Source organism: Strongylocentrotus purpuratus, unplaced genomic scaffold (assembly GCF_000002235.5).
Source record: "Strongylocentrotus purpuratus isolate Spur 01 unplaced genomic scaffold, Spur_5.0 spur5_scaffold_4, whole genome shotgun sequence".
Classification (NCBI taxonomy): domain Eukaryota; kingdom Metazoa; phylum Echinodermata; class Echinoidea; order Camarodonta; family Strongylocentrotidae; genus Strongylocentrotus; species Strongylocentrotus purpuratus.
The window spans coordinates 13,505,428-13,518,093 of NW_022145610.1; the positions used below are offsets into that span (position 1 = coordinate 13,505,428).

At 36.2% G+C, this 12,666-nt stretch overlaps 1 protein-coding gene across 1 annotated transcript; it reads right to left on the reverse strand.

The window, feature by feature from the left end:
* Positions 1 to 1,237: 1,237 nt before the first annotated feature.
* Positions 1,238 to 6,974, reverse strand: LOC115929044 (latent-transforming growth factor beta-binding protein 2-like; the record flags this gene model as incomplete). The annotated part of the gene is made up of 6 exons (XM_030997154.1): positions 6,900 to 6,974; positions 6,258 to 6,386; positions 4,984 to 5,112; positions 3,714 to 3,842; positions 2,444 to 2,572; positions 1,238 to 1,302 (listed from the first exon to the last, which is right to left on the reverse strand). Coding segments are annotated over exons 2-6 (537 nt in total), but the record flags the coding sequence as incomplete, so codon positions are not given.
* Between the last annotated feature and the right edge of the window lie 5,692 nt (positions 6,975 to 12,666).

Below are 12,666 nucleotides of genomic sequence, written 5' to 3' on the forward strand. Positions count from 1 at the left end.
AGCGTTGTATCCACCACACATTCGTCAATATCTAGGAAAAGTAATAAAAAAAATACCCATATCTTGCAGTCAAGAGTTTTCTAAAGTTCTAATTGAATCAATTCTTCATCTTAAATTGGGACCAATTATTTGTATCTCCATGCACTCTAGAATCTCGACTAGATCTAGATCTAGAGAGTAAAAAAAGAAAAAAATGAATGTCAAATGAAATCGTGAACAAATGCTACGAAAAATCAACAAGAAATTGCCAAATTTGTAAACAAAAAAAGTGATTATTCTAAACAGTTTACTCTTCATTGCTAATTTTAAAAGTAAAATGTCCATTTCAGATTTAATAGTTTTCATTAATGGCAGAGTGTACTTTAACAGAGGTGGATTTAAATTTCCTACTAATATTTGGACTAAGATCATGTAGACCTACAACTTGTAATTCAGAGCATTCGGGATTAAAAAGCTGTTAAAGATGCCACTAAAAAGTAAAATGTGACACTAGTACTGAGTAGACTACTAGATCTAATTTGACTTCACATCCTTACCATTGCAAGCAGTGCCATCATCGTTTAATTCATATCCAAAGTCACACGGGCTACAGGTGTAATAGCCTTCTGTGTTTGAACACATTCCATTTGCACAGAGCGTTGTATCCACCACGCATTCGTCAATATCTAGGAAAAGTTTTTAGAAAATTCACCCATAGCATGCAGTCAAGAGTTTTCTAAAGTTCTAATTGAATCAATTTTTCATCTTAAATTGGCACTAATTATTTGTATATCCATGCACTCTAGAATCTCGACTAGATCTAGATCTAGAGAGTAAAAAAAGAAAAAAATGAATGTCAAATGAAATCGTGAACAAATGCTACGAAAAATCAACAAGAAATTGCCAAATTTGTAAACAAAAATAGTGATTAGTCCATACAGTTTACTCTCCATTGCTAATTTAGAAAGTTAAATAATCAAATTTAAAATTTAATAATTTTCATTGATGGCAGAGTGTACTTTAACAAAGGTGGATTTAAATTTCCTACTAATATTTGGACTAAGATCATGTAGACCTACAACTTGTAATTCAGAGCATTCGGGATTAAAAAGCTGTTAAAGATGCCACTAAAAAGTAAAATGTGACACTAGTACTGAGTAGACTACTAGATCTAATTTGACTTCACATCCTTACCATTGCAAGCAGTGCCATCATCGTTTAATTCATATCCAAAGTCACACGGGCTACAGGTGTAATAGCCTTCTGTGTTTGAACACATTCCATTTGCACAGAGCGTTGTATCCACCACGCATTCGTCAATATCTAGGAAAAGTTTTTAGAAAATTCACCCATAGCATGCAGTCAAGAGTTTTCGAAAGTTCTAATTGAATCAATTTTTCATCTTAAATTGGCACTAATTATTTGTATATCCATGCACTCTAGAATCTCGACTAGATCTACATCTAGAGAGTAAAAAAAGAAAAAATGAATGTCAAATGAAATCGTAAACAAATGCTACGAAAAATCAACAAGAAATTGCCAAATTTGTAAACAAAAATAGTGATTAGTTCATACAGTTTACTCTCCATTGCTAATTTAGAAAGTTAAATAATCAAATTTAAAATTTAATAATTTTCATTGATGGCAGAGTGTACTTTAACAGAGGTGGATTTAAATTTCCTACTAATATTTGGACTAAGATCATGTACACCTACAACTTGTAATTCAGAGCATTCGGGATTAAAAAGCTGTTAAAGATGCCACTAAAAAGTAAAATGTGACACTTGTACTGAGTAGACTACTAGATCTAATTTGACTTCACATCCTTACCATAACAAGCAGTGCTATCACCGTTTAATTCATATCCAAAGTCACACGCACTACAGGTGTAATAGCCATATATGTTCGAACACATTCCATTTGCACAGAGCGTTGTATCCACCACACATTCGTCAATATCTAGGAGAAGTAAAAAAAAATTTACCCATATCTTGCAGTCAAGAGTTTTCTAAAGTTCTAATTGAATCAATTTTTCATCTTAAATTGGCACCAATTATTTGTATAACCATGCACTCTAGAATCTCGACTAGATCTAGATCTAGAGAGTAAAAAAAGAAAAAAATGAATGTCAAATGAAATCGTGAACAAATGCTACGAAAAATCAACAAGAAATTGCCAAATTTGTAAACAAAAATAGTGATAAGTCCATACAGTTTACTCTCCATTGCTAATTTTAAAAGTAAAATGTCCATTTCAGATTTAATAGTTTTCATTAATGGCAGAGTGTACTTTAACAGAGGTGGATTTAAATTTCCTACTAATATTTGGACTAAAATTATGTAGACCTACAACATGTAATTCAGAGCATTCGGGATTAAAAAGCTGTTAAAGATGCCACTAAAAAGTAAAATGTGACACTAGTACTGAGTAGACTACTAGATCTAATTTGACTTCACATCCTTACCATTGCAAGCAGTGCCATCATCGTTTAATTCATATCCAAAGTCACACGGGCTACAGGTGTAATAGCCTACTGTGTTTGAACACATTCCATTTGCACAGAGCGTTGTATCCACCACGCATTCGTCAATATCTAGGAAAAGTTTTTAGAAAATTCACCCATAGCATGCAGTCAAGAGTTTTCGAAAGTTCTAATTGAATCAATTTTTCATCTTAAATTGGCACTAATTATTTGTATATCCATGCACTCTAGAATCTCGACTAGATCTAGATCTACAGAGTAAAAAAAGAAAAAATGAATGTCAAATGAAATCGTGAACAAATGCTACGAAAAATCAACAAGAAATTGCCAAATTTGTAAACAAAAATAGTGATTAGTCCATACAGTTTACTCTCCATTGCTAATTTAGAAAGTTAAATAATCAAATTTAAAATTTAATGATTTTCATTGGTGGCAGAGTGTACTTTAACAGAGGTGGATTTAAATTTCCTACTAATATTTGGACTAAGATCATGTAGACCTACAACTTGTAATTCAGAGCATTCGGGATTAAAAAGCTGTTAAAGATGCCACTAAAAAGTAAAATGTGACACTTGTACTGAGTAGACTACTAGATCTAATTTGACTTCACATCCTTACCATAACAAGCAGTGCTATCACCGTTTAATTCATATCCAAAGTCACACGCACTACAGGTGTAATAGCCATATATGTTCGAACACATTCCATTTGCACAGAGCGTTGTATCCACCACACATTCGTCAATATCTAGGAGAAGTAAAAAAAAATTTACCCATATCTTGCAGTCAAGAGTTTTCTAAAGTTCTAATTGAATCAATTTTTCATCTTAAATTGGCACCAATTATTTGTATAACCATGCACTCTAGAATCTCGACTAGATCTAGATCTAGAGAGTAAAAAAAGAAAAAAATGAATGTCAAATGAAATCGTGAACAAATGCTACGAAAAATCAACAAGAAATTGCCAAATTTGTAAACAAAAATAGTGATAAGTCCATACAGTTTACTCTCCATTGCTAATTTTAAAAGTAAAATGTCCATTTCAGATTTAATAGTTTTCATTAATGGCAGAGTGTACTTTAACAGAGGTGGATTTAAATTTCCTACTAATATTTGGACTAAAATTATGTAGACCTACAACATGTAATTCAGAGCATTCGGGATTAAAAAGCTGTTAAAGATGCCACTAAAAAGTAAAATGTGACACTAGTACTGAGTAGACTACTAGATCTAATTTGACTTCACATCCTTACCATTGCAAGCAGTGCCATCATCGTTTAATTCATATCCAAAGTCACACGGGCTACAGGTGTAATAGCCTACTGTGTTTGAACACATTCCATTTGCACAGAGCGTTGTATCCACCACGCATTCGTCAATATCTAGGAAAAGTTTTTAGAAAATTCACCCATAGCATGCAGTCAAGAGTTTTCGAAAGTTCTAATTGAATCAATTTTTCATCTTAAATTGGCACTAATTATTTGTATATCCATGCACTCTAGAATCTCGACTAGATCTAGATCTACAGAGTAAAAAAAGAAAAAATGAATGTCAAATGAAATCGTGAACAAATGCTACGAAAAATCAACAAGAAATTGCCAAATTTGTAAACAAAAATAGTGATTAGTCCATACAGTTTACTCTCCATTGCTAATTTAGAAAGTTAAATAATCAAATTTAAAATTTAATAATTTTCATTGGTGGCAGAGTGTACTTTAACAGAGGTGGATTTAAATTTCCTACTAATATTTGGACTAAGATCATGTAGACCTACAACTTGTAATTCAGAGCATTCGGGATTAAAAAGCTGTTAAAGATGCCACTAAAAAGTAAAATGTGACACTTGTACTGAGTAGACTACTAGATCTAATTTGACTTCACATCCTTACCATAACAAGCAGTGCTATCACCGTTTAATTCATATCCAAAGTCACACGCACTACAGGTGTAATAGCCATATATGTTCGAACACATTCCATTTGCACAGAGCGTTGTATCCACCACACATTCGTCAATATCTAGGAGAAGTAAAAAAAAATTTACCCATATCTTGCAGTCAAGAGTTTTCTAAAGTTCTAATTGAATCAATTTTTCATCTTAAATTGGCACCAATTATTTGTATATCCATGCACTCTAGAATCTCGACTAGATCTAGATCTAGAGAGTAAAAAAAGAAAAAAATGAATGTCAAATGAAATCGTGAACAAATGCTACGAAAAATCAACAAGAAATTGCCAAATTTGTAAACAAAAATAGTGATAAGTCCATACAGTTTACTCTCCATTGCTAATTTTAAAAGTAAAATGTCCATTTCAGATTTAATAGTTTTCATTAATGGCAGAGTGTACTTTAACAGAGGTGGATTTAAATTTCCTACTAATATTTGGACTAAAATTATGTAGACCTACAACATGTAATTCAGAGCATTCGGGATTAAAAAGCTGTTAAAGATGCCACTAAAAAGTAAAATGTGACACTAATACTGAGTAGACTACTAGATCTAATTTGACTTCACATCCTTACCATTGCAAGCAGTGCCATCATCGTTTAATTCATATCCAAAGTCACACGGGCTACAGGTGTAATAGCCTACTGTGTTTGAACACATTCCATTTGCACAGAGCGTTGTATCCACCACGCATTCGTCAATATCTAGGAAAAGTTTTTAGAAAATTCACCCATAGCATGCAGTCAAGAGTTTTCGAAAGTTCTAATTGAATCAATTTTTCATCTTAAATTGGCACTAATTATTTGTATATCCATGCACTCTAGAATCTCGACTAGATCTAGATCTACAGAGTAAAAAAAGAAAAAATGAATGTCAAATGAAATCGTGAACAAATGCTACGAAAAATCAACAAGAAATTGCCAAATTTGTAAACAAAAATAGTGATTAGTCCATACAGTTTACTCTCCATTGCTAATTTAGAAAGTTAAATAATCAAATTTAAAATTTAATAATTTTCATTGATGGCAGAGTGTACTTTAACAGAGGTGGATTTAAATTTCCTACAGACTTTTGGACTAAGATTATATAGGCCTAGACCTACAACTTGTAATTCAGAGCATTCGGGATCAAAAGGCTGTTAAAGAAGCCACTAAAAAGTATAATGTGACACAAGTACTGAGTAGACTACTAGATCTAATTTGACTTCACATCCTTACCATTGCAAGCAGTGCCATCATCGCTTAATTCATATCCAGAGTCACACGGGCTACAGGTGAAATAGCCATCTGTGTTCGAACAAATTCCATTTGCACATAGCGTTGTATCCACAGAACATTCGTCAATATCTAGAAAAAGTAAAAATATTTACCCATATCTTGCAGTCAAGAGTTTTCTAAAGTTCTAATTGAATCAATTTTTCATCTTAAATTGGCACCAATTACTTGTATATCCATGCACTCTAGAATTTCGACTAGATCTAGATCTAGAGAGTAAAAAAAGAACAAAATGAATGTCAAATGAAATCGTACACAAATGCTACGAAAAATCAACAAGAAATTGCCAAATTTGTAAACAAAAATAGTGATTAGTCCATACAGTTCACTCTCCATTGCTAATTTTAAAAGTAAAATGTCCATTTCAGATTTAATAGTTTTCATTAATGGCAGAGTGTACTTTAACAGAGGTGGATTTAAATTTCCTACTAATATTTGGACTAAAATTATGTAGACCTACAACATGTAATTCAGAGCATTCGGGATTAAAAAGCTGTTAAAGATGCCACTAAAAAGTAAAATGTGACACTAGTACTGAGTAGACTACTAGATCTAATTTGACTTCACATCCTTACCATTGCAAGCAGTGCCATCATCGTTTAATTCATATCCAAAGTCACACGGGCTACAGGTGTAATAGCCTACTGTGTTTGAACACATTCCATTTGCACAGAGCGTTGTATCCACCACGCATTCGTCAATATCTAGGAAAAGTTTTTAGAAAATTCACCCATAGCATGCAGTCAAGAGTTTTCGAAAGTTCTAATTGAATCAATTTTTCATCTTAAATTGGCACTAATTATTTGTATATCCATGCACTCTAGAATCTCGACTAGATCTAGATCTAGAGAGTAAAAAAAGAAAAAATGAATGTCAAATGAAATCGTGAACAAATGCTACGAAAAATCAACAAGAAATTGCCAAATTTGTAAACAAAAATAGTGATTAGTCCATACAGTTTACTCTCCATTGCTAATTTAGAAAGTTAAATAATCAAATTTAAAATTTAATAATTTTCATTGATGGCAGAGTGTACTTTAACAGAGGTGGATTTAAATTTCCTACAGACTTTTGGACTAAGATTATATAGGCCTAGACCTACAACTTGTAATTCAGAGCATTCGGGATCAAAAGGCTGTTAAAGAAGCCACTAAAAAGTATAATGTGACACTAGTACTGAGTAGACTACTAGATCTAATTTGACTTCACATCCTTACCATTGCAAGCAGTGCCATCATCGCTTAATTCATATCCAGAGTCACACGGGCTACAGGTGAAATAGCCATCTGTGTTCGAACAAATTCCATTTGCACATAGCGTTGTATCCACAGAACATTCGTCAATATCTAGAAAAAGTAAAAATATTTACCCATATCTTGCAGTCAAGAGTTTTCTAAAGTTCTAATTGAATCAATTTTTCATCTTAAATTGGCACCAATTACTTGTATATCCATGCACTCTAGAATCTCGACAAGATCTAGATCTAGAGAGTAAAAAAAGAACAAAATGAATGTCAAATGAAATCGTACACAAATGCTACGAAAAATCAAGAAGAAATTGCCAAATTTGTAAACAAAAATAGTGATTAGTCCATACAGTTTACTCTCCATTGCTAATTTTAAAAGTAAAATGTCCATTTCAGATTTAATAGTTTTCATTAATGGCAGAGTGTACTTTAACAGAGGTGGATTTAAATTTCCTACAGACTTTTGGACTAAGATTATGTAGGCCTAGACCTACAACTTGTAATTCAGAGCATTCGGGATCAAAAGGCTGTTAAAGAAGCCACTAAAAAGTATAATGTGACACTAGTACTGAGTAGACTACTAGATCTAATTTGACTTCACATCCTTACCATAACAAGCAGTGCTATCACCGTTTAATTCATATCCAAAGTCACACGCACTACAGGTGTAATAGCCATATATGTTCGAACACATTCCATTTGCACAGAGCGTTGTATCCACCACACATTCGTCAATATCTAGGAGAGTAAAAAAAAAAAAAAAATTACCCATATCTTGCAGTCAAGAGTTTTCTAAAGTTCTAATTGAATCAATTTTTCATCTTAAATTGGCACCAATTATTTGTATATCCATGCACTCTAGAATCTAGACTAGATCTAGATCTAGAGAGTAAAAAAAGAAAAAAATGAATGTCAAATGAAATCGTAAACAAATGCTACGAAAAATCAACAAGAAATTGCCAAATTTGTAAACAAAAATAGTGATTAGTCCATACAGTTTACTCTCCATTGCTAATTTTAAAAGTAAAATGTCCATTTCAGATTTAATAGTTTTCATTAATGGCAGAGTGTACTTTAACAGAGGTGGATTTAAATTTCCTACTAATATTTGGACTAAGATTATGTAGACCTACAACATGTAATGCAGAGTATTCGGGATTAAAAAGCTGTTAAAGATGCCACTAAAAAGTAAAATGTGACACTAGTACTGAGTAGACTACTAGATCTAATTTGACTTCACATCCTTACCATTGCAAGCAGTGCCATCATCGTTTAATTCATATCCAGAGTCACACGGGCTACAGGTGAAATAGCCATCTGTGTTCGAACAAATACCATTTGCACATAGCGTTGTATCCACAGAACATTCGTCAATATCTAGAAAAAGAAAAAATATTTTCGGCCATAGCAGCCGAAAGTTTTTTAAAGGTTGAGATGAAACAGGTTTTTCTTTCAAATTGGCAACAATTATTTTATCTTCACTCTTTCTTAGGTCTAGAGTAAAAAAGTTAAAATGGATGTTAAATTAAAGTGTGATTGAAAACTTCGAAACATCAACAAGAAAATGCTTAATTGTACACGAAAATAATGATTATAAATGTAACTCTCTTCTTCTTCTTATTCTTTCGGTTAAGTCTACCTCCTTCACAGTCAAATATTCTTGCAGACTGATGGGTTTGTGTGTGCTTACGAGAACCAGGTGCATGGTGCAATTAACATGGTGCAAGTAGAAATTTCCCGGACTTAGTTGCGGCCTCCCGTCAGGCATTGACGGAAGGCATTCATGGATTTGGCACATACTGTTCCTGATGGCAGGTTGTTCCAACTCCTCACAGTCCTCGGACACAAGGACTGCTTATGTTCTTGAACGGGGGACTTGGTAGCTATGTGCATGAGAAGTCCTGGCGGGTCTTGTGACAGGGATGATGTAGGGTGCTGTGTCAAGTACTACCAGGTTGTTGTTGAGCTTGTGCAGCATCACCAGCCTGTAATTTTCTCTGCGTTGTTCAAGTGTGGTCCAGTCAAGTTGTTGGAGCATGGAGGTCACGCTAGGGGTGTTGTGGTACCGATTTAAAATGAATCTAGCGGCCCGTCTTTGTACCATTTCTATTTGATGGATGTGGTTTACAGAGGAGGGACCCCACACTGTGGCACTTTACTCAATGAGTGGTCTTACTAGAGCTTTGTAGGCAGTACTCTTCAGGTCTGGTGAGTTGATCCGGATATTTCGTCGGAGGAAGGCGAGGGAGTTGTTTGTCTTCTGGCAAATACTTGTGATGTATTTGTCCCATTTCAAGTCGGATGTGATTTTGATGCCAAGGTACTTGGTTCATGAGACTTCTTCCAGTGGTGTGTTGTTCAGGGTATACTAGTATCGTATCTGGCTCTTTTTCCTGGACACTGTAATGGCCTTGCGCTTGTCCGTATTGAGCTCCATCATCCATTCACAGGACCATTCAGGAAGTCTATTAAGGTCCTCCTGTAGTTCAAGAGAGTCTTGTCTGCCCTTGATTGCTAGGTAGATGATGGCGTCGTCTGCAAAGAGACGTACGGGAGAAAAGAGATTGTCTGGCAGGTCACTGATGTAGTACAGGAATAGAGAAGGCCCGAGGACAGAGCCTTCAGGTACTCCTGAGTCGACGTCAAAGGCAGGTGATGCATATGGCCTTCTAGAACGACTTGTTGGGTTCGATGGTGAAAAAAGTTGGTGAATCACCTGTTGATTTTGCCTCTTACTGCATAGTAGTCCAGCTTGTACATCAATCTCTGGTGACCGACCTTGTCGAAAAGGCTTTTCTGAAGTCCATGACAAGGACATCCCAGTAATTGTTACTCGCGGGATCTCTTTGGTCGGAGCCCATGTTGGAGGGGTGGAGAATGTCCTTTTCATCGCCACGCCTCATGATGCTACTTGCAAGGATATGCTCCATCATCTTGCAGCATATACATGTGAGGGAGACTGGGCGATCGTTGCTGCATGTGATCGGTTCTGTCGCCTTTCTTGTAAACATGTATCACGTTTGCTTTGTGCCAGTCATCTGGTATCTCGCCGGTGTCATATGATAGTCTGTAGATGCTGCATAAGATGGGAGCGATTGCTCTGGGTAGCTGCTTCAGGATGCGTGGGGTGATCCTATCAGGCCCTGGCGCTTTATATGGTTTGAGTTTCTCAAGCATATTCTCGATACCCTTTACGGTAATAATTATGTCAGCCATCGATTCGTGTTCAGAAGTATCTGGCAACAGATGAGGAGTGATTGGAATTTCCTGTGTAAAAAACCTTCTTGAACTGTCTATTCAGTGCATCAGCTTTCTCAGCAGGTTCACTGATTAGCAGGCCGTCAGATTTGGGTTCCGCAATTCCAGCACTGTCAGTTCTGTTATGCTTGATGAATTGCTAGAATCTCTTCATGCAGTTGTACTTCTCTAGACCTTCGTCATCATCTTTAACAGAATTATACATGGACTCGACAAAGTTCCAGTAAGCTTTCCTGAGTTCAGATTGGAGTGTTCTTTGGAGATCACGGAGCTTCTCTTCCATAGCATATGGAACGAGGCCCTCTCTCTTTCGGAGGTGTTTGCACTCGTTGCTCAGTCTGTCACGTTTCTTGATGAGTCGTCTGATGCTATTTGTCACCCATGGTAAGTTGGCTTTATGTAGAGTCAGCTTTTGGGGAATGAAGTCATTGATGCCCTTCTCGATGCCAGTCTTGGAGATGAGCCATAGTTCAATCACAGAGGCATATGGTACTTTAGCTTCTATCTCATCTCTGACTGCTTCCATGCTCTCGGAAAACTTCTCCCACTGAGCCTTGCTATAGAGTGATATACTTTCCTCCGCATCTGATGCCGCCTGGTTTGTCTCACATCTAGCTTGACGAGAGGGCAATCATGGTCAGACACTCCTGGGACAACGGTAACCTCATTGACTACAGTTGGATTGCTGACAAGGAATAAAGTCAAATGTGTTCTGGTATCTGATGGGTTCAGTAACTACTTTGGTGAGACCTTGGTCATCGAGGAGAGATCCAAGCCTGCGGTGGAGATTGGGATATCTGCAATTGCCAAATGTCGGTTTCTCCAATTTCATCCCGGTAAGTTGAAATCACCGCCTATTACCACAGAGTGGGTTGGGCCCAGTATTGACAAGGACCTTTCGAGCTCTGTGAGGCTCTCGTCATCTCCCTCGTGGAGCCTGTAGAAGGCAGCAACATGAAGAGTCTTTGCTCATGGCATGTTGATCTTGCACCGAATGAGCTGACAGTCAGTTTCTAGTTTAATTTCTCCGGGTGCCAAAAGACCCATCTTGATCGCAAGGAATACACCGCCATGTGGATCGTTGGGTCTATTCCTTCTTTCAATGTTGTAGAGGTCAGTGGGGGAACACTTTACTACTGCGTATGTCTTCAGTGAGCCAGGATTATGTACCTGTTACTACATCTGAAATGTGTTGATGAATCAGAAATTCAAATGACTGTTTCTTGGCGCGAATACTCTGGCAGTTTACGTTGAGTATTGTTACTTTTGCCTTTGGCTTTGTTGGGTTGTTGGGTTTCCTTTTCGATGTTCTGGGGGAGGAGGAGAACTTTGGTGATCCAATAAATAGTGAGTCATCACTTTCGCCTTTATCCGTGCTGTCAGGACTTGTAGTGCAGGTGTCAGTGTGGTTCAAATGGCTGAACAGATTTTGGCCACACAATTGAGCTGGTACCCAGGGCACTGTAGTCTGTAGAGTTTAAGTTAATACACTCGGCATGGAACCACTGTTCACATTCACTTTCATACTGAATGCCCTTTGGTAATTTAGAGAGTTGAATGTCTATTTCAGATTAAATTGTTATTATCAATGGCACAGTGAACTGTACTGTAACAGAAGTGGTTTTTTATAGTGCCTTTTGGACTTCATAATCATGTTCAAATTCAGAGCAATACGGAAAACAATATTTAACTACTGATGGAGCCACCCCTCTAAAAAAAGACTCATAAATAAATAAACGACGTCACTAAATGTTGACACTAATTTGACATTACATCCTTACCATTGCAAGTAATGCCATCATCGCTTAGACTTGGATCATATCCAGAATTACATGTACAGCTGTAAGAGCCGGCTGAGTTCGTACACATTCCATTCATAGAGTTGCAGGTTGATGGATTCACAGGTCTAGAGCATTCGTCAATATCTAGGAAAGGTAAACATTTTTGTTGCCCATAGCAGTCAAGAGTTTTCTAAAGGTCCAAATGATTCGGCTTTTCCTCTCAAATTGGCAACAATTATTTGTATTTCCACTCTTTAATAGAGTAAAAAAGTAAAAATGGATGTTAAATGAAACTGTAAATGAAAGCTTAGAAAAAAAATCAATAAGAAATTGCCAATTTGTACACTAAAATAGTGATTATAAATTTCACTCCTCATTGCTAATGTAAAAAGTTAAATGTCTATTTCAGTTTATATCGGTATTATTAATGGCACAGTGCGCTGTACTGTGACAGAAGTGGGTTGAATTTTTTTAGTGTCTTTGGGACTTTATAATAATGTACAACTTGTAATTCAGAGCATTAGATGTCACTAAAAGATGACACTAATTTTACATTACTTACTTACCAAGGCAAGAAAGGCCATCAATCTCATCATCGTTTAATTCATATCCAGAGTTACATCCTTGTACACAGGTGGGAGCGTCGCCTGAGGTACACACAGGGATTAATCCCGACCCTGGCAAAAATAAAAGGTTAAC